Source organism: Loxodonta africana, chromosome 11 (assembly GCF_030014295.1).
Source record: "Loxodonta africana isolate mLoxAfr1 chromosome 11, mLoxAfr1.hap2, whole genome shotgun sequence".
NCBI classification, from domain to species: Eukaryota; Metazoa; Chordata; class Mammalia; order Proboscidea; family Elephantidae; genus Loxodonta; species Loxodonta africana.
The window spans coordinates 99,182,663-99,205,515 of NC_087352.1; the positions used below are offsets into that span (position 1 = coordinate 99,182,663).

The window sequence follows — 22,853 nt, forward strand, 5'->3', positions numbered from 1 at the left end:
TCAGTAAACTCAGCAGAGTGACGGTGACAGCTGCCTGTGGCGTTTAGAGGGAGCTGGCAGTTCCCGTGGCAGAAGCAGGAACAAGTATGCCATTACAGCCACTGCTCACAGAGAAACTGCCTCCATTCACCTCGGGATGAGCTCCTGTGCCACGGGGACTGCCATGGCCACCTGCAGGGCCTGAGGGTGACTTTCCTGTAAGCATCCTCGAGCCTAGGACCTCCTTGCCACACTCTTTCTCACCTCCACACACACAGATCCTATCTGCATCAACCTGGCTGTTAGCAGCTAGGCCAGGACAACAGAGGAGAGTGAGCGGGGACAATGGGGGCCAAGCAGTCAAGGGTGGACGTCAAGGACAAGGATCCCAAGAGGATGTTGCTGCTGGGGAGGAGGCAGAAGTTGTCCCTGTGGGATGATGCACTTCTCTGCGGAAGGGACCCTCGGTCCCTGCTGAAGCGTGGCATGTGCCACGTCAGCTTCAGCCTGGTCACAAAGGGGTTGACAGATGTCCCAGACTTCCTGTGGGGCCTGTCTGAGGTCCAGAAGCTCAATCTGTCCCACAACCAGCTCAGGGCTCTCCCTCCCGAAGTGGGGAGGCTGACACGGATCGTGGTCCTGAACTTGTGTGGGAACCGCCTGAAGAGCCTGCCGGGAGAGCTCAGCCTCCTCAAGAGCATGAAGGTCCTGTTTGTCAACATGAACTGCCTGACCGAGATGCCAGCCGAGCTGAGCTCCTGCAAGTACCTGGAGGTGCTGAGCCTGTCTCACAACTGCCTTTCCCAGCTGCCTGCCAGCTTTGCCGACCTCTCCAGACTGAGGAAGCTGAACCTCAGCAACAACTCCTTTGCTCACATCCCCATCTGTGTGTTCTCATTGAAGGAGCTGGACTTCTTGCACGTGGGCTCAAATCGACTGGAAAACATCGCAGAGAGTATCCAGTGCCTGGCAAGCCTGCAGATCTTCATCGCAGAGAGTAACAACATCCATTCCTTCCCCAGGTCTCTCTGCTTAGTTACCAGCCTGGAGCTGCTGAACTTGAACAACAATGACATCCAGACCCTCCCAGAAGAACTCTACCTGCTGTGTAGACTGGCAAAGATTGCTTGGAATCCAATGGACAAAGGTCTCCATATTTCCCATAACCCTTTATCCAAGCCTCTGCCAGAGCTGGTGGAGGGGGGTCTGGAGATGCTCTTCAGCTACCTGAAGGACAAGAAGCACAACTGACATGGGCAGCGGAGGCGTGGCCAGAGGAGCTCACCTGATTGTCCATAGGGTACTTCTCTAGTCTAAGCCTCTCCTCGTAACTGTTAGTATTTGTCAATGCTTCTGTTAACATTTGCTAAATAATCGCCAGACACCTGTTCCAGGGTGGAGTTTACTTTTAACTCTGTGTGTTCTCAATAACCCGCATACTGCATGTTCATCTCATTCTAAACATATATTGAAACAGCCTTTGGTTTTCTCCAAAGAGAAATAATTGCTTTAATTCTTCTGAGGAGTAGTGAGATTCAGCCCATGCGGTAGCAGAAAAGAGGTCTAAATTTAATGTATTTCAAAGTCAATTATTTACTGAACACCTACTATATGCCAAGTACAATATGAGGCATCTGGTTTTAGGTGGTTTCTGTCCTTGAGTTGGCAATCTGTGGCCAGGTGGCAACAGCAAGACATGTTCTGTACTTCAGCCTCAATCAAGCTTATTTGGGACCAAAGAGCGAGCTGGAGTCCTGACTCTGCTGCCAGTGATAAAGTCAGGCCGAGATTCCCCTTGAGTTTTGAGGAAACAATCACTGGAATTTTTTCTTTAAAATGTCTGTAGAGTAATAAGCAAGCTGCTGGTGTTTACGTCTGGTGGTAACAGGGGTAGCATGATGGCTTTCAGATAATAAACAGAAACCAATTCTAATGTGTAGTTTCTGCCTTCTTTCCCAGTCCTCTTCCACCCCTAACCACACCCCCGTACTTCTTTTCTAGAAATACTAGCCAATAGTTAAATTATCCAATTCTAATTTTGCTTCTTCTTCCTTATGAGACTTACCCTCTCAGAGATGAGCTAATAAGTGGGAAAAATGGCCAGGAGTCAGGAAAAAGTAGGTAAGGCACAGACAAACCACACACACAAAAGTAATCACTCTTAAAACTCAGAGAAGGGTAATATTTGCCACTCGGCTTTCACATATGGTCATTTATGAAACAAATTTTGTGACATTTAAAAGCTCTTTGAACAAAAGGCTCTGTGAACCTACTAAGTGTGTTTTGTTTTCAGTGATCAGAGCACACAGCTGATAGTTAAGCAAGAACACTAGCATAAGCAAGCCCACACTCTTGCCCTAAGGCCACTGGCTCCTACTGCCCTCACAGCAGACAGGAGCCCAAGACAGGAATATTTATTTAAAGAATTAGAATAAACAGGTGGTGGCGAAGGAAGAACAGTATGTTCAGGGCTCAGGATTTGGGGTTGCTGCCAAGACTTGTCTAACTTCTTAGTATCTTTACTTTGATTCAATTAAACTTATATTTCTTAGCACCTTCTCTAGGGGGCACGCTGGGCTGGGAACACAGAGGAATAATGCCCCGCTCCTCCCCCCAGGGAGCTCACAGCACGGCGAGGGCCACACCCACAGGGTTTCTGCAAAGCGCAGTAAGTTGTCATTCCTGCTCAAGGGAGGTGAAAGCAGTGGGTTGAGGCAAGGGGAAGACACTGTGCAGCATAGATTAGACAGAGCCCCGAACTCTCAGTAGCCAAAGAACGGCAATCAAAGAACAGAATTTAGAACAATCGGCCAAATCCTTCATTCACTGCAGCCAGCTCACCCTCCCCTTCCCTCCCCATGTGGGAAAGAGTAGCAAACCACTGGGGCAGTGGGATGGTTCGTTACCAGGTTCTGAGCTTAGGCAATTTAGTGTGAATCTGCTGCCTTATTTTTTCCAAGGGCTGCTCAAAGGCAGTTCACATAACTTATTCATAGAAAAGAGTGATTTTCCCAACAGATCCCAAAGCAAAATTTCCCATCAATAAAAGAGTGAAGGCAATTCCTGCTGCTTTCATCTGCTCCCAGAGTTCCACTAACACATTTGTGCAGGAGCTCCTTGGCTAAACCCTTGAAAACAGATCTTACCGGTGTCACTTGGAGGCAGCTAAAGAAGTCTCCTCTAAAGTTTCCCTCCTCCTGCAACTGGAGCCCTGCATATCCCTGCCAGGCACACATAGGCACCCTCCGGAATCCTCACCCACTTCTGCTGGGTAGAGCCAAGGCTATTTAAAGACATCAGAGGAATTCTCACTTGCCTCGTGACTAAGTGGGGAACCATAGGGTGAAGCCTTCCTCTGCAGAGCCGGGTAGATCACTCACTGAAGCTTTGACTAAAGCCCACACACCTGCCAACCCAGCACTCGTGTGTGCCGGGATCACACCCGCGATGGTCTGCCGCTTAATAACCACTCAGACTCCCATTAACTCCCGTGACCTTGTTGTCTGTGGAGACGCAGATGAGGACAACAGCCCGGCACTTCTCCTGCTGAACAATCGTTTCATGTCCTCTCCTAGCTTTTCTAGTCATTTGATCCAATGGTAACTCTCCTTCAGGGAAAGAGTATCCCATATTTTGAAGGTGACCTGAGAGCTTATACTTTTTATAAGAAAAAAATGGTATCAGTGTGGTTACCAGGCCAGGTTGCACCGGTGCCTTTCAAAAGTATTGTGACAGCAAAGTTTTCTTTGTTAATAGTCAGCACTGAGGGAATCGTGAAAGTAAGAGTAGTGGCCTGATGCGCTTTAGATATTGATTCTTTGTGAATGCTCTTCTTTACTGACAAAGGGAAGTGCTGAGCAAAAAACTGGTTAACGAGCTTAGTTATATTCCAAACACCAATGTAGAGGGGATTTGATATCGCCTTCAGTGTCGTTGCTGTCAAATTCTACAGTTTACTGACCGACTGTGAAATGCTTCCTGCTTTTCTTTTGTAGCTCCAATACTGTCACATTTCAAGAGCTCACAGGTATTTCTAAGGCTCCTGGAATCAAAGAACTGAAAATGGCAGCATTAGCTGTAGAGTATATTTAGCCAAAGAATACGAGCTAATTGGGTGCTGGATGTGGGGAGCTGGGTGCTGAAATTCTTGATGATGTTGTGGTTTTCATGTTGCTTGGCTCTTTGTACAGAGGAATTGCAGTGGTGGGCTCAGAAACACCTTTTGAAGCCACTGCAGTGTACAAGCACACAATTAAGAAAAAATCCTACTTTCATAGGAAAGGAAGAAGGCTTTGAAAAGACACATCTGTTCAAGGAATAATACCGCTAAATGAACAAAACTGCTGTGTATTAGAAGGAAAAATGTAGTCATTACTGAGCTTGTTGACTTAATAAATGGTTAATGGGAGAACTGCACTCTCTCCTCAGGCTGTACTTAATAGACTGCCTTTCTGTAGTAACCAAGACAGAGCTATGGGAGGGCTGTGCACCTGCGGCTCACAATGAAGGCACACTCGCTCTGGGAAGAGATAAAAGAGGGCATACTGCCATTATTTGTAGGGATACATGGAACTAACTGCTTTTCTTCTGGCAATGGATTATTGCACTTTAAAAGTCTGTTTCATATACCTCAAAGCACATATCGAGTATCCATTTAGATAGTGTTGTATTAAAAACAGAGGAAGAAACCCAGCCATGTATCAATAGCCTGACGTTATGGGGGTGAGTCAGGTTCAGAGGCTGGGTGGGGGTGCTCATTTCAGTTTTATACATAGGCTGGCGGGGGGGTTCCCTGTCTGGATGGAGTCACTGAGATTCTGTGAACAAATGATGGAAAATAGAAGATAATTTCTAAAAAAAATGAAAAAGCATAAATTCAAGCTGCTAGATTAAGCCGAGATGCCAGATACTAAATACCCAATTACGTCATCAGTATCGAATATAAAAGTATCCAAGTCAGCTCTGTCTTTTTATTCCACCAGGCATTATTTTCTGTGCTGTATAAGGTACACTTGAGAAGTACCCAGCCTAAATTTAATGTACAACTAATTACCAGTATTCTTGATGTAATTTCTTCACTATGATTACTCCAAGAACAAAAAAATACAACCCCTTCATATATTTTAAGAAAGCAAAATAAAAACTCAGAGGAATGTGAAAACTATTATAAACCGTAATAGGAACAATCTTGACCTTGTTGAGAAAAGAGCTTTCTAGGAGTGTTCCATTTGAGTTACCTGTGAAGTTACATGTTGAATTTAAAACATTACTAATTTTTAAAAAGTACAGCATGGTAACACAAAGAGGGTGCGGAGAGGGCTCATAATGATTTTGAGGGAGCCTGGGGGCCATTACGAACCCTGTTGGCCCAATGGTTGGGCATTCGGCGGTTAACTAGTTGGTGATCCCAACCCATTAGCCAATCTGTGGAAGAAAGATGTGGCAGTCTGCTTCTGCAAAGATTTACAGGCTTGGAAACCATATGCGGCAGTTCTTTTCTGTCCTATAGGGTTGCTTGCTCTGCCGATTTTTAAATAGTGCCATAAATATCAATTTGCAAGGAGAGAGTATTTCCTGCTGCTTCTAGACTCACTGCTTTATTTCAGTACAGAACAGAAAATAAAGGCTAACCAAATTTGTGCTGAAAGTGTCCACATATCCTAGTATTCTTGGAAGAAACACGCATGGTGGGAAGTACAAGACAATGGGCTTGGACAATATGATGTGGAGCTGCTGATGGGCCGTCATGTTGTCACCTATATTCTGTTGGCCTGAGGGACTAGAGCTCCTGAAAGTCAGTGTGCCAGGACAAGCTCAGTTTTGGGAAGCCTTCCAGTCTCCTGAATGTCATGCCCATCACCCTACACGTACACATGAGAGGAAGCCCCATTGCATAGTGGGAAAGTCCTGGACTGAGAACAGGGAGCTGTCAATTGCACAGCATTTTACAAGCATCTGATGTGTGCTGTGTGGTATCCTGTGCCAGTGCTGAGGTACCAGGACCAGCTTCCTGCCTTGAGGAGCCCCACTTCTGTGGGAATAGAACATGGGGCTCAGCTAAACATGATGTGAGCCTAGGATGTTGCTGTTGTTAGTTGCCATTAAGTCAGCTCTGATCCACAAAATGTTGCCCAGTCCTGTGCCATCTTCCTGCTTGTTGGCATGTTTGACTCCATTGTTGTGGCTACTGTGTAGTGCCTATAACCTAGGGGGTTCATCTTCCAGCGCTGTATTGAACAATATTTGGCTGTGATCCGTAAAGTTTTCAGTGGCTCATTTTCAGAAGAAGATCATTTGACCTTTCTTCCTAGTCTGTCTTAGTCTGGAATCTCCCTGAAACCTGTCCACCACGGGTGACCTCACTGGTATTTGAAATATCTGTGACATAGCTTCCAGCATTATAGCAACATGCGGTTCACCACAGTACAACAAACTGACAGACAGGTCACCACCTAGGTGTGTCAACCAAGGGCTAAAACACTTGGGTGAGTTTCGTTTTGGACAGGACAGAGTATGGCGTGACTAAAATGGGGCAGGAGTGTACAATTTAACATGGCAGCTATGAGCCCAACATTTTATTTTGTTTTTGCTTTGTCTTGTTGGGAAATCTATGATCTATACGCTCATCCAGAGCAGTCTGCTTGATATCACTTTTGCAACATTTGCTTTATTTTTCCTCCAGAATGTAAGATGCTGAGCAGGAACATGGGGGGGTGGGGAGCGTATTATGATACATGCAGGTACTGCTATCATGGGTCTGAGAGGGGCTCCTGACCTCTCCTCTGCCACATTATGGCCACGGGTCCTTCCTGAGGGCTCGGGAAAGGGCCTGGTTTGGCAGTGAACCTCAACACTGGCCGCTCATCAGAATTCCCTGTGAAACTTCAAAAAAAGAAAGACCAGGGCCTCAGTTTGAGAGATCCTGATATAGTTGGTCTGGGTGAGACCTGGACTTCTTATGTTGTTAAAAGTTCTATTAGGCAATTTTCTTCTCATCCAGGGTTGGGAAATGCTACTGCTCTTACTTACATGGTCAGACATGGGCTGCTAAGCCAAATGAGCTGTGAACACAGAAACTAAGAGGCAGTGAAAGGTGGGAGGTCTCCGAAATTGGTCTCCTGATGGGAGCCCCCTGGTACCATGTGCTTAGACTCACCTGGCCGTTGTCACAAATTTAGAGTCCAAGGTCCTTCACTTCAGTTTCAGCTTCAGCAGGTCTAGGGTAGGGCTGGGCAAGAGCACTTCTAATGAACCATCTGGGAGTTTCCTATCATAAGGCCTACTGGGAAACCCAGCCTAGCAGAAGGTGGGCCTTCTGGAGGAGGGAAGCTCTGCCGCTACCTGCATTCTGCTGAGTTTCCTGCAGGTGATTGCCACTCAGGAAGAGGCTCAAGTAGAACGTATTGAATGAATGAATGAAAGAGAAAGTGAAGGAATATGCACAGATCACTTAACCCTTCTGGGCCTGTTTTTTTACAAAGTGATGCAGTTGAACTAAAACAAAAACAAAAAAAACAAAAAACCAAACCCACTGCTGTTGAGTCAATTCCTACTCATAGCCACCCTACAGAACAGAGTAGAACTGCTCCATGGGGTTTCCAAGGAGTGCTGGTGGGTTTGAACTGCCAACCTTCTGGTTAGCAGCTGTAGCTCTTAACTGCTATGCCACCAGCATTTCAGCAGTTGAACTAAATAACTCTAAATTTCAGTTTCGAAATTTTAAGACAATTTTTTTTTTTTTACTTTTTTACCTTTTAGTTAATGCCTCAGTAAATAGATACTCGAGCTTATAATCATTGTGATTAATAAGAAAAGTAAAAACATTGAGGAGTTGGGTTGAGATCAGTTTTTTAATATCAGTGTTTTAATATCACTTTGCAGTACAATAGAAAATATAATTTTGATTTATAGTTGAAGTTCAAAAATAGAAAGACATGGGAGTCTGCAAGCTCCTGAATCCCCTGGACTCCATCTGTAACTTTTTAATGGTTGGTGGCTGAGAGAGAATATTTCTGTTTGGCTTTGTTGGTTGATTAATAACTCTTCATATTTATGTTTCTGGGAGAGAGGGAATTCTGAATTATCTGTTTTTCCCTAAAAAAAAACTTCACTGGATTTGATCCAATAATATTATTTGGGTACTTTGAGCTGGATCTTTCCTCTAAAGAAAAAAAGAATACAAAGCATAGTGTATTCCAAAGCTCAAGTTGAGAAATTCTTGTAATAAAATTCACACTTCCTTCTCAAACCTTTCCCTTCCACGTGCACATGCAAATCCAATTTGAATTTTGCTGTAAGTTTTCAAAAGCCATTTCCACAAGTGAACACACATAAAGCTGTCAACTAGCTTTCCCCTTGGTTTCTTTGATCCTTAATATTATTGCTCGTCTCTCCTCCTCCGTTGTTTTGGTCAAAGCCATAAACTAATGATATCTACATTGTGCAAATCAAAAGTTGAAGACTTCAGTTGGTTTGTGACTATCCTTAACTGTAAGAGGGTAAGCCACCACTGTGTTTGGTAAGTTACAATTGTCTTCTTGAATAATCTTATTCTAGCAGTACTTGGAGAATTCAAAGCACAGTTCTTATATTAGCCTTCTCAGCCAAGATATATAACGGAAAGTTAAGGAATATTTTCATTCCAGAAACTACAGAAATAGTATAAACAGATAATCTAGCCAAGTAGGATAACTGTGTTCTTTATATTTTACTCTTTTATAATCTCTTATTATGATGACTGGAAACCACGGTGGTGTAGTGGTTAAGTGCTATGGCTGCTAACCAAAAGGTTAACAGTTGAAAACTCTATGCGGCAGTTCTACCCTGTCCTAAGGGTCACTGTGAGTCGGAATCGACACAACAGCAAGCGGTTTGGTTTGGTTTTTTATTATCATGATTAAACTTTTAAATAATCAAGTATTTAGCTCCCAAGATTTGTTTAATCTCCCAGAAATATATATAAATGTTTGTTATAAAAAGAAAGCTTTAATTGCTCAACTGACCATGTCATAAGTTCATTACAGAAAATTGAATTTACTCATTTAGTTTGTAAATGAAATTTGCCAGGCTCTTGTTAATTAGGCCACCTCTACAGTATCATTTTAGCCAACTCTCTTTAACAGCTGAAGAAGGAAAATGGCTTCATTTCTGATAGATCAGAATGAATAGTTTCTTTAAAAAATTTTTTTTTTTTTAATGCGTGTGGGGTCAGTTCCTTCATAGTTGTCACTTATTGTGCAAAAGCTGAGAACAAATTTGACAAAATCACATGACGTGTGCAATAAAGGGCTGGCACAGCAGGTCTAGCGTATTTAAACACTGCACATATCAAAGAAAAGTCTGGCCCTTGACTGGCCACTTGGAGTCAACCTCTAAGCCCTTGGAATAATCTGCTTCATAAGAGTGTCTTTGATTACCTGGGCCTTGAGCCATGCCAGAAAGTTTATGCTAACAATGTGATTCGTGATGGAGGTCTTGGGCCATGCCGTATCAGTTTGATCTCTGGAGGGCCTGGAGTCCGAGTAACTAAGGTCAGTCATGCAGGAGTTCCATGCCAAAATGACTGACCCCCAATGAAAACCCTGGACACCAAAGCTCAGGTGAGCTTCCCTGACTGGCAATGTTCCGTGCATGTTGTCATATACCATTGCTGGGAGAATTAAGAGCTGTCCACATGATCCATTGGGAGAGAACAACTGGAAACTTGTGACTGGGTTCTCCTGGACTCTGCCCTATGTGCCTTTTATCTTTGCTGATTTTAATCTATATCCTTCTGTTGTAACTGCTTTCCTAATTTCTTTGAGTCCTTCTAGTGAATCATTGAACCTGAGGGTGATCCTGGGAACCTTCAACTCAGCCTGGGTTAAGGAATAGAGTTTATTGAGACAGCAGAAAATTACAAGCCAAAGATCATCAAGGGAAGAGAAGGTGCAGGAGCCCAGATTCTCCCGTCATGTCAGAAGAGGCAGGTAGGGGCATCTGCCCCCACGTAGAGGGTCTGCCTTCTTGGGAGAGAACTCAGCTCCCTGCTTATTCTCCCTTTTTACAGGCAAAGCGTGAAGACAATAATCAGACTCCTTCCTGTCTGCTTGTCTGGTGTTTATGCTAGGTGTTCTCTGAGAAACCCAGCTGCAGAGCATCAGGAAACCTTGGGGATCACGGATTTGCCAAGAGGAATGGAAGTTACCATTTCCAGAGAAGAAAATCTTGCATGTCATTGCTTCCTTCGGAAGAACACACAGAGTCCTGGTCCCATTAACTCATTTTCCAGGTAACCCAGAGTGAGCTCCCACACCATCTTGGAGACTCCTGCTCCTCAAAGTATCCTTTGACAAGAAATCAGACAGATAACAATTTCCCCCTAACAGTATGATGTTACTCTACTTATTAGAAGGTAATTTCTATGAAAATATTACTTGTCCAAAATATAGCTGAAATTCCAGAGTTAATGTCACACATTTTATTCGTTTATTCATGAATGAATGCACATGTATACACACACATACATGTACATATGTGCATACTTAGTATGTCAGATAATGATAACTGTATAGAGAAAAATGAAGCAGGAAAGAGGAATAGGGCTGGAGGGGTATTTGCTATAGGGTGGTCAGGAAAGCTGTCACTGAGAAAATCATGTCTGAACAGAGACCTGTAGGAAGTGAGGGAGAAAGGCATGTAGGTCTCTGGGAGGAAGAATCTCAGACAGAAGAGAGGGCTTGTAGAAAGGCAGAAGTATGCTTGGCATCTCCAAGGAACGAGGAGGCCAGCATGGCTAAATGGTGTGAGTGCAGGGGGAGTTGGAGGTCAGGCTGATGTTGGAGATAGACCACATAAGGCTTTAGGCCAACAGAAAGACTTTGGCTCTTGCTCTGAGCAAGGTGGGAAGCCACTGAAGGTTCTACATGTAGAAGAAATGCATATTGACTTACGTACAAGAGGAGTTATTTGAGTGCTAGACTGAGCACAGACTATGATGGAGAGGTAACTGTGAAAGCAAGGAGGCTAGTTTTAGGAGGCTATGACAAACTTTCAGGTGGCAAATGATGGTGGCTTAGACTAGAGGGAAAGTAGTGAAGGTGACCCGATTATGGAGATACTTTGACAATAGCACCAGCAGGATTTGCTGAGGGATTGGCTGGGGGGGGAGGGGAAAGAAACAAGTGTTTGCCTTGAGCAAAAGGAGGGATAAAGTTGCCATTTACTGGGAGCGAAAGATATCAGGAAAAATAGGTTTAGGATTGACGATCAGGAATTTGTTTCTCAGCGTGCTCATTTTGAGATGACAAAACAGATTTACAGGTTTACAGAACAAACAAAATAGCTTCTCATTAAACAATTAGTACACATATTGTTTTGTGACCTTTGTTGCCAACCTGACAACATGTCAACACTCCCCCCATCTTTTTTTTCAATTTGGCAAAAAAAATTTTTTTAATTGAACTTTAGATGAAGGTTTATAGAACAAGCTAGTTTCTCATCAAATAGTACACACATTGTTGTATGACATGGGTTAACAATCCCACAACAAATCAATACTCTCCCTTCTCAACCCTGGGTTCCCTATTAACAGCTTTCCTGTTCCCTTCTACTTTCCACTCCCTGCCTCAGGGCTGGTGTGCCCCTTTAGTCTTGTTTTGTGCCATGGGCCTATTCAATCTTTGGCTGAAGGGTGAACCTCAAAAGTGACCTCATTACTGAGCTGAAAGGGTGTCCGGGGTCCATACTCTCAGAGTTTCTCCAGTTTCTCTCAGGCCAGAAAGTCTGGTCTTTCTTTTTGAGTTAGAATTTTGTTCTACATTTTTTTCCACCTCTGTCTGGGACCTTCTATTGTGATCCCCATTAGAGCAGTCAGTGGTGGTAGCAGGGCACCATCTTGTTGTACTGGACTCAGTCTGGTGGAGGCCATGGTAGATGTGGTCCGTTAGTCCTTTGGACTAATCTCTCCCTTGTGTCTTTAGTTTTCTTTATTCTCCCTTGCTTCCAAAGTGGTGAGACCAGTGGAGTGTTCTAGATGGCTGTTTACAGGCTTTTAAGACCCCGGATACTACTCACCAAAGTAGAATGTAGAACATTTTCTTTATAAACTCTGTTATGCCAGTTGAACTAGATGTTCCTTGAGGCCATGGTCCCCACAGCCTTCAGCCCAGCAATTCAGTCCCTTGGGGAGTTTGGGTGTGTGTATGGAACTACCATGGCCCTGCCTTGTACAGGCTGTGCTGGCTTCCCCAGTATTGTGTACTGTCTTACCCTTTACCAAAGTTACCACTTATCTATTGTCTGTTAAGTGCTTTTCCATTCCCATCCCTCTCCACCCTCATAACCATCAAAGATTCTTTCTTTTCGTATGTAAACCTTTTCATGAGTTTTTACAGAAGTGGTCTCATACAATATTTGGCCTTTTGTGATTGACTTATTTCACTCAGCATAATATCCTCCAGATTCATCCATGTTATGAGATGCTTCACAGAGTCATCGTTGTTCTTTAGCGTTGGGTAATACTCCATTGTGTGTATGTACCACAGTTTGTTTATCCATTCCTCTGTTGATGGGCATCTAGGTTGTTCCCATCTTTTTGCTATTGTGAACAATGCTGCAGTGAACATGGGTGTACATATATCTTTTCATGTGATGACTCTTATTTCTCTAGGATATATTCCTAGGAGTGGGATTGCTGGATCATATGCTATTTCTGTTTCTAGCTTTCTAAGGAAGCTCCATATCATTTTCCAAAATGATTGTATCATTTTGCATTCCCACCAGCGGTGCATAAGAATTCCGATCTCCCTGCAGCCTCTCCAACATTTGTTATTTTCTATTTTATCGATTCGTGCTAGTAATCCTGGGGAGAGAGAGTATCTCATTGTGGTTTTGATTTGCATTTCTCTGACGGCTTGAGATCGTGAGCATTTCCTCATGCGTTTGTTGGTCACTTGAATGTCTTCTTTGATGAAGTGTCTGTTCATTTCCTTTGCCCATTTTTTTTTTACTAATATATAGTTTTACATTTATTACATACCTATATATTATTAATGTAACAATTATAATTGTATATTATTATTATTTTTTATTAATTTTTATTGAGCTTTAAGTGAACGTTTACAAATCCATACTCCATACTCCATACTCCCACTTACTCTCCCCCTAATGAGTCAGCCCTTCCAGTCTCTCCTTTCGTGACAATTTTGCCAGTTTCTAACCCTCTCTACCCTCCTATCTCCCCTCCAGACAGGAGATGCCAACACAGTCTCAAGTGTCCACCTGATACAAGTAGCTCACTCTTCATCAGCATCTCTCTCCTACCCATTGTCCACTCCTTTCCATGTCTGATGAGTTGTCTTCAGGAATGGTTCCTGTCCTGGGGCAACAGAAGATTTGGGGACCATGACTGCCGGGATTCTTCTAGTCTCAGTCAGACCACTAAGTCTGGTCTTTTTATGAGAATTTGGGGTCTGCATCCCACTGATCTCCTGCTCCCTCAGGAGTTCTCTGTTGTGCTCCCTGTCAGGGCAGTCATCGGTTGTGGCCGGGCACCATCTAGTTCTTCTGGTCTCAGGATGATGTAAGTCTCTGGTTCCTGTGGCCTTTTCTGTCTCTTGTCCTTTGCCCATTTTTTAATTGGATTATTTGTCTTTTTGTTGTAGAGGTGTTGGATTTTCTTGTAGATTTTAGAGATTAGACCTTTGTCTGATTTGTAATAGCCCAAAAGTTTTTCCCAGTCTGTAGGTTCTCTTTTACTCTTTTGGTGAAGTTTTTGATGAGCGTAAGTGTTTAATTTTTAGAAGATCCTAGTTATCTAGCTTATCCTCTGGAGCTTGTGTGTTGTTGCCTGTGATTTATATCCTGTTAATACTGTGTACTAGGGCCTCTAGTGTTGAGTACCTGGAGGAGGAGATCATGCTTGGCAGAGTATAGGGTCAGAGGAAAAGAGGAAGACGCTCTACGAGGTCATTGACACAGCGGCTGCAACAATAAGCTCAAGCATACAAATGATTGTAGGGATGGCTCAGGACTAGGCAGTGTTTTGTTCTGTTGTGCAGAGGGTCGCTATGAGTTGGAACCAACTCAATGGCACCTAACAACATCAACAACAGTGTTGATCCTATTTTTTCTTCTATGAACTTCATAGTTTTTGGCTTTATATTTAGGTCTTTGATCCATTTTGAATTAGTTTTTGATGGTGTGAAGTATGGGTCCTGTTTCATTTTTTTGCAGATGGACATCCAGTTTTGCTGGCACAGTTTGTTAAAGACTATCTTTTCCCCGTTTGATGGACTTTGGGCCCTTGTCAAAGATCAGGTGACCATAAGTGGATGGACTTACATCTGGGTTCTCAGTTCTGTTCTATTGGTCAATGTATCTGTCGTTGTACCAGTACCAGGCTGTTTTGACTACTGTAGCTGTATAGTAGGTTCTGAGGTCAGGCAGTGTGAATCCCCCTACTTTATTCTTCTTCTTCAGTAGTGCTTTACTTATCTGGGGCCTCTTCTCTTTCATATAAAGTGAATAATAAGTTTTTCCATCTCTTTAAAGAATGTTGTTGGTATTTGGATCAGTATTGCACTGTATTTGTAAATCGCTTTGGGTAGAATTGTCATTTTCACGATGTTGAGTCTGCCTATCCATGAGCATGGTATGTTTTCCATTTATGTAGATCTCTTTTGGTTTCTTGCAGTAGTGTTTTGTAGTTTTCTTTGTACAGGTCTTTTACATCCCTCCTTAGATTTATTCCCAAGTATTTAATTTTTTTTAGGGGCTATTGTAAATGGTATTGTTTTCCTGATTTCCTTTTCATCTTTCTCTTTATTGGTGTGTAGGAGTCCAAATGATTTTTGTATGTTGATCTTGTATACTGCTACTCTGCTGAATCTTTCTATTAGTTCCAGTAGTTTTCTGGTGAAGTCTTTTGGATTTTCTAAGTATAGTATATCATCCACAAATAGGGAGAGTTTAACTTCTCCCTTACCAATTTGGATGCCCTTTATTTCTGTTTCTCACCTTACTGCTCTAGCTAAGACTTCCAACACAATGTTAAATGGAGTGGTGATAAAGGGCATCCTTGCCTTGTTTCTGTTCTCAAGAGGAATGTTTTCATCCTCTCACCATTAAGCACGATGTTGGCCGTTGATTTTGCGTACAAAAAAAGCCCCAGTGCCGTCGAGTCAATTCTGACTCATAGCGACCCTATAGGACGGAATAGAACTGCCCCACAGAGTTATAGATACCCTTTATTATGTTGACAAATTTTCCTTCTATACCCATTTTATTGAGTTTTTTTTTTTTTTTTATCAGGAATGGGTGTTGGACTTTGTTGAATGCCTTCTCTGGGTTGACTGAGATGATCATGTGATTCTTTTCTTTCCTTTTATTTGTGTGGTGGATTACATTGATTGATTTTCTAATGTTGAACCATCCTGCCATATCTGGTATGACTCCTACTTGGTTGTGGTGTATTATTTTTTGATATGATGCTGAATTCTACTGGCTAGAATTTTGTTGAGAATTTTTCACCAATATTCGTGAGAGATATTGGTCTGTAATCTTCTTTTTTTGTGGTGTCTTTGCCTGGTTTTGGTATCAGGGAAACAAGAATTGCTTCCTTTTCTATGTTCTGAAATAGTTTGCGCAGTACTGATGTAACCTCTTCTCTGAATGTTTGGTAGAATTCTCCAGTGAACCCATCCGGGTCAGGGATTTTTTTGGTTGGGAGTTTTTTTTTTTTTTTTAAATTACCTTTTCAATGTCTTCTCTTGTTACGGATCTCTTCAGATTTTCAATGTCATTTTGTGTTAGGGTATGTAGTGTGTCTCTAGAAATTTGTGCATTTCCTCTAGGTTTTCAAATTTGTTGGAGTATAGTTTTTCATAATGCTCTGTCATGATCCTTTTTATTTCAGTTGGGTCTGTTGTAATGTCCCCCATTTCATTTCTTATTTGGGGTATTTGCATTCTCTCCTGTTTTTCTTTTGTCAGTTTGGCCAGTAGTTTGTCGATATGGTTGATCCTTTCAAAGAACCACCTTTTGGTTTTGTTGATCCTTTCTATTGTTTTTTTTACTCTCTATTTCATTTATTTCTACTCTGATCTTTGTTATTTCCTTTCTTCTGGTGGCCGTAGGCTTCTTTTGCTGTTCTCTTTCTATTTGTTGAAGTTGTGTAACCAGTGTTTTGATTTTGTCCCTTTCCTCTTTTTTGATATGTGCTTCTATTGCTATAAATTGACCTCTGACGACCGCCTTAGCTGTGTTCCAAAGGTTTCCGTATGATGTGTTTTCATTCTCATTTGATTCTAGGAACTTTTCGATGCCATCTTTGATTTCTTCTATTACCCAGTGGTTTTTAAGCAGGGTGTTATTCAGTTTCTATGTAATTGACTTTTTTTCCTTGCTCTTCCTGCAATTAATTTCTGCTTTGATGGCATTGCGGTCAGAGAAGATACTTTGTATTATCTCAATGTTTTGGATTATGTTGAGGGTTGCTCTGTAACCTAAGATGTGGTCTATTTTGGAGAATGTTCCATGTGCACTGGAAAAGAATGTGTACTTTGCAGCTGTTGGGTGGAGTGTTCTATATATGTCTATGAGTTCAAGTTGGCTGATTGTGCTCTTTAGCTCTTCTGTATCTTTGTAGAATTTCTTTCTAGATGTTCTGTCCTTTACTGAGAGTGGTGTGTCGAAGCCTCCAGCTATTATTGTGGAACTACCAGTTTCTGTTTTCAGTGCTTAGAGTTTGTTTTATGTATTTTGGAGCCTTGTCATTGGGTGTGTAAATGCTTATCATGTTTAAATCTTCATGGTGGATTTTGTTTTAAAGTCTGACTTATCTGAGATTAGTATTGCCACTCCCGCTCTTTTTTGGTAGTTATTTGCTTGATATTTTTTTTCCATCCTTTGATTTTTAATAAATTTACATCTTTGTTTCTAAGGCGTGTCTCTTGTAGACAGCATATTGATGGATCCTGTTTTTATTTTTTTATTTTTATCCATTCTGTCACTCTGTATCTCTTTATGGGTGCATTTAAGCCATTTATATTTAGTGTAATTATTGATAGGTGTGAGTTTATTGCTGTCATTTCATAGTGCTTTTTTTTTGTGTGGTGCCAACATTTTTTTTTTTCTCTTACTCTCCTGTGCTGAGTTCCTTTTGTTTGTGGTTTTCTTTTTCAATTCTTTTGTTTTTATTGAGACTTTATATTTTTCTTCTTTATTTTGATGAGTAAGTTTGTTAACTTTCTTTGTGGTTACTTTGAAATTTACCCTTATCCTCCTAGGTTTCAACCAGTCTATTATTACCTTGCCTTTCTCTCCATTAGGAAGTTCTAGTCCTATACCATTTATTCCCTCTTTTATTGTTCTGATGTTGTTGTCATTTACGGATTAACCTCTCTGGTTCCTTTTTGGAACTGCTTTGGTTTTGGATAGTCCTTGAGAGTTCATTTCCTAGGTTTTGTATCTGGCTGGTACAATCTTGCCTCCTAGATTCAGGTTGTGGTCTGATGTTGTTTGTTCTCAGACCAAAGGACTCTCTTTAATAATTCTTGTAAATTTGGTTTGGTTTTTACATATTCCCTTAATTTTTGTTTATCTGGAAATGTCCTAATTTCACCATCATATTTGAACGAACATTTTACAGGATATATTATTCTTGGTTGGTAATTTTTTTTCTTTCAAGGTTTTATAATATATGTCATCCCATTGCCTTCTTGCTTGCATGGTTTCTGCCAAATAATCAGAGCTTAGTCTTATTGTTTCTCTTCTGTATGTGACTTTTTGTTTTTCTCAAGCTGCTCACAGGATTTTTTCTTTGTCTTTGGTTTTAGCCAGTGTCATTATGATACGCCTTGGTGTTTTTCTCTTGGGGGTTTATCCTATATGGGGTTTGTGGAGCTTATTGGATGGTCAACCTTTCATCATTCATGATATTATGGAAGTTTCTGTCAGCAATTCTTCAATGATCTTCTTTGTATTTTCCCTTTTCTCTCCCTGTTCTGGAACTCTGATCAGTCGCAAAATTTTGCTTTTGATTGTATTCCACATAATTCTCAAGTTTTCCTCATTTTTCTTCTTTCTTTTTTCTGATTTTTCCTTAAACAGAATTGTATCCAAGTGTTTGTCTTCAATTTTGCTGATTCTGTCTTTTATCATTTGAAAATTTCTCCTCAGCCCTTCTATGACACGGTTTATTTCTTAAATCTTGTTGTTTATCTTTTGGATTTCTAATTGTTGTTTTTGTATGATTTCTACTTGTGAGTTTATTTTGGCATTTTGTTCCTTATTACTTTCCTGAATTGTTCCATTTTTTGGTCTGTATTTTCCATGGATTTATCTGCCTTTTCATAAATCTGTCTATTTTTTCCTCATTTTTGTCTGCTCTTTTTTTTTTTTTTTTTTCCAGTTCTTGGATTGCTCTGAATATTAGAGATTTGAATTCCCTGTCAGATAGTTTTAGTGCCTTTTCTTCTACTGGAAAATCATCTGGTGTTTTATTTTTGGCACCTACTGGAAACATCCTGTCCTTTTTTAAATATGTTTTGATATTGTCTGCTGTCTTTGGGACATTCAGTGGTTATTTTCTTCTTTTCTTGATTGTAGATTTGTTTCTTTCATCCTACTTTTTTGTTTTATTTGGTTATGTCTGAGCAGGGAGGCTGTGTATTCTTTGTTGTTTGCTTGTCTGCAGTTACAATATTTTTCACCTCCTTGTCCAATGGGCAGGGCCAGCCAGTCAGCTATGGTGGGCAGGGCAGGTACAGCTGAAGGGAAGGGGCTAGGATGGGTTGTTTGTGGCATGTACTAGGACTGACAGGGTGGGCCAGGAATCAGTGCTGGGCAGTTTCCATTAGGTGGTGCCTGTGCTGCTTGGGGATATGATGTTCAGTGCACGGTGCACATAGGCAGGAAAGAGGGGGAAGGTTGTGATGTGTGATGCTAATAAGGTTATGGAAAGAGGAGAGAGAGGAGAGAAACAGGAGCTGAAAACAAACAAACAAACAAAAAATAAAAAGAGTGCTAAGGGAGATTGCCATTGGAGTGGAGAGAAAAGAAACCAAGAAATGGAGAAAAGCAAAAAGGAAAAGGGGAAAAAAAAAGAACTAGATAAAAATTTGGAAAAGTCCCCAGGAGCCCTGGATTCCCACGGGCGAGGCTGCTAAGACTAGGGAAGTAGCTCCCAGGCTCCATGGTATAGCCTGGCTAGGGGGTTTATAGATGTCACACAGCACCAGGTATTCAGGAGACAGGAAAAGCAGATAAGTGTAGAGAGATGAGAAATGAGAAAAGAAAGGGAAAATGAGAGAGAAAAGAAAGAAAAAAAGAAATGCCCCCAGGGATCCCATCTATGTGGCTGTGCAGATTTAGGGAATGGCTCCTAAGCCTTGCAATGCAGCCCAGCTAGAAGGGGCTCCCAAGCTGTGAAAAGAAAAAGAAAACAAAGCAAAACAAGGCACAAAAATGCCCCAGAGATACCACCAGTGTGGTGACCCGGGCCAGGGGAATGGTTCCCCAATCAAGGATGGCTTCACAGCTTTTCAAGAAGACACAAAGATGGCACATGGAGCCAGGTGTGCCAGATAAAGGAGGGGGAGGTGGTAGGAGGCACAGAAGAAATCAAAAGAGACAGAAAGAACCAACACCAGCTCAGGAGCCCAGTCAGTGTGTGTGTGTTGGGGCGGGGGTGGATCCAAGCAGCCTGAGGCCAAAGCAGTTGCCTCCTGGCCAAAAGACTGCCACTGGCATGAAGCAGAGGAGGCCAAAGTGGGGAGGAAGAAGTGCGGCGGCTAGGAAAGCATAGATTGCTCTTCACCAGGTGCTCTGTTTCCGGCTGGGGACTTTGCAAAGCTGCTTTCACGTACTCCCTATCCACTGATCTCCAACGTGGGTGAGGCAAATTCAAGGGGCACGTACTCTGCACCTTCTGGCTGGCCAAGTCACTGCAGACAGCCAGCAAGCTCCTAGGTAGAGCAGAGGGTAGAGAATGGGTGGTGGGAAAGCGTGAATCTCTGTTTACCGGGTGTTCTGCCTCCTGCTGGGAGTTCCGTGAAGCTGCTTTCCCATGCTCCCTGTGTGCCGATCCCCGACAGGAGTCCAGGATGGCGGATCCATGCTGCATTAGTGATGCAGCTCTCCGCATATATCTCTCCTCACTTTCTCTCCTCTGTCAGTTTCTTATTCCATTCGGTGCTTGGCTGAGTTCCTTATCTCTTCCTTTGACACTTCAGGTTCCAGGAATGACGTTTGTTTCTGTTTTACTTAGTTTTTCAGTTCTTTGCTATAGAGCGACAGCATGGTGCTGCTATATATGGTGCCATGTTGGCCAGAAGCCCAACACTTTCCCCTTTTTGATCTTGGTTTCCTTATTACCAGCTTTCCTGTCCCCTCCTGCCTTTTCGTCCTTGCCCCTGGGCTGGTGTGCCCACTTAGTCTCATTTTGTTTTATGTGCCTGTCTAATCTTTGACTGACTCAGGAGTGACTTAATTACTGAGCTAAAATGGTGTCCAGGGGCCATACTCTTGGGGTTTCTCCAGTCTCTGTCAGATCAGTAAGTCTGGTCTTTTTTTGTGCATGTGTGAGTTAGAATTTTGCTCTACGTTTTTCTCCATTTCTCTGGGGCCCTGTATTGTGATTCCTGTGAAAGAAGTCAGTGGTGGTAGCCTGGCACCATCTAGTTGTGCCAGATTCAGTCTGGTGGAGGTGATAGTACTTGTGGTCCATTGGTCCTTTGCACTAATCTTTCCCTTGTGTCTTTCGTTTTCTTCCTTCTCCCTTGCTCCAAATGGGGTGAGACCAGTGGAGTATCTTAGATGGCTGCTCACCAGCTTTTAAGACCATGGATACTACTCACCAAAGTAGATAAAATAGATTTTCAAATGGACTTGATGAATGTGTAGGTAGATGGCTAATGAATCTGGGATTTAGGGAAGAGATCTGGATTGGAGAAATGAATTTGAGAATCATCAACAAAATATATAGGAAGAAGTTGGAAAAAGGTGTATTCATTGTAAAGTGTTTTCAATAAAAAAAAAAATGGTGATTCTTTTTAAGTTTGGTGCTCAAAGTGTTCTTCATCTGGAAAATCCCCATATGTGCTAATGCTTACTTCTTCCAGATGAGCTATGACTATATATAAATCTTACACCTGTATTTGTGAAAACACTTGAAATTATTGGTGACTAGGAAGGGAGCCATTCTCTTAGCCACACAGACATTAGAGCACAGGAGGGGCAGTGCTCTCAAGACACACTTGGCACCCACCTGCCTTTGGGTGCTAGATAAGCCTCTCCTAGTTTCCTAATTGATGGATGGCTTTCACAAGTCATCAGACACAGCTACATGTGGGTATCTCTCATAATTCACGGAAATACTGTCTCAGTTTGTCTCCATTCTTTCTTTTTCCTTCCCAATGTATTTTAATCTATTTCAATTTTAGGGAACATCTTTAAGTTTGGAAGTTATATGTTTAAAACTAGAGCAGGGATGGCAAAATCAACATTAAACATTAGATTTTCTCTTATAACTGCGGTAAGGAATATTTTTCTCACATCATTCTAATAAATTTAGGATTTGAAATTTGATAATTTTGATTTGATTTGTTAATTTCAAATCTGGTAATTTAAGAGTCAGTCATACACTTATTCTATAGGGTCTCTCTGAGTTGGAATTGACTCAATGACAATGCATTTTTCTTGCACTTTCTCCTACCTACCCACTACAGACACTTGGTTCAACCCATGGCATCCTGATGAAAAGGGTCCCAGAAGGCTTTTGTTTTCATCTATGTAGTCTTGTGTGTTCCGTGGCTTTTCTTGGTCTGAATTACTAAGGTCTCCTCAATTTAATCGGAAGCAAATGGCTTTCTTTTGGAACTCTCAATAAATATTACCTTATGTTTTGGCCTCACATAGTATTCTTCCCACAGGCACGAAAGCACCATAAAGACATGTGAAAAGGGCAATGGAGCTGTACATTCTTATTATTGCATGCAAGGCAGAGAAACTGTCCAATACCCTGGAATCTGCTTTTATGCAAGTCCCCAAGAGTGGGGGAGTTCCTTTCCAGGATCAGTGGCAGGAGGTAATAATTGAAGAACAATAAAACTAAGTGCTCAGCAATTTTGAAAATCAAAGAAAAATTCTATGGGAAGTATGTGCATTTATTTTTTCCTGTATTAATCAAATAATCTGATTGTTGTTTACATGTTGTTAATGCAAGGTCTTTTGAACAAATCCTGCACTCCTGACTTAAACAGCAGAGACAGCCCAGAGAATGTTGTCTGCTCACTGGGAAATTATTTTCCCCATATGCATTTGATGATGACAACTCTTCTTCTATCTTGTAGTTCCTCCTCCTTGGAGAAATAGAAATGTAAGGAATAATTTCTGATTTGATACTTGCTGTTCTGCCCACGTATCACTGCAGTTTAAAAACTGTCTACAAACCTTGCTAACAACTTAGTTTTAAATCCGTGCCTTGGGAAAACAAGAGGCAAAAAGGAAGAGAAGAATCTCTTAAAAATAATATATTTGAGAATATTTGTGAAATATTTGGAAGAAGAGATGGATCACTAATCCTACTGGGTGAATAGTATTACATTAGGCTATATATACAGGGGCTGAGAAATTTCTTGATTTTTCTTTCTTAAATAGGCTCCTTCTCCCTTGGTCTTCATCTCAATAAATGGCACCTCCATCTACCCAGAAGCCTGAGATTCAATCTAGGCATCCCATTCCCAATCCTCTTGTCTAATCTACCACCCAATCCTAAGATTCTCCCTCCAAAATTCTTCTCTCCATCTCTTCTACTATCAGGAGTAGGGGGAGAGGTCAAGGGGAGTCTAAAACACCAGGATGCCTCATTCTGGTCTCTCTACTTCCTTCTTTTG

At 41.8% G+C, this 22,853-nt stretch overlaps 1 protein-coding gene across 1 annotated transcript; it reads left to right on the top strand.

Annotated features, from left to right (window-relative positions):
* The first annotated feature begins 324 nt into the window (after window positions 1-324).
* LRRC30 (leucine rich repeat containing 30) lies at window positions 325-1,304 on the top strand. Its single transcript, XM_003406382.2, has one exon. The coding sequence runs from the start codon at window positions 325-327 to the stop codon at window positions 1,228-1,230; it is 906 nt and encodes a 301-aa protein (XP_003406430.1). The 3' UTR covers window positions 1,231-1,304.
* Window positions 1,305-22,853: the final 21,549 nt, after the last annotated feature.

Excerpts from the sequence above, each read along its gene's own strand:
- LRRC30 (XM_003406382.2), top strand. The coding sequence starts at position 325 with ATGGGGGCCAAGCAGTCAAGGGTGGACGTCAAGGACAAGGATCCCAAG.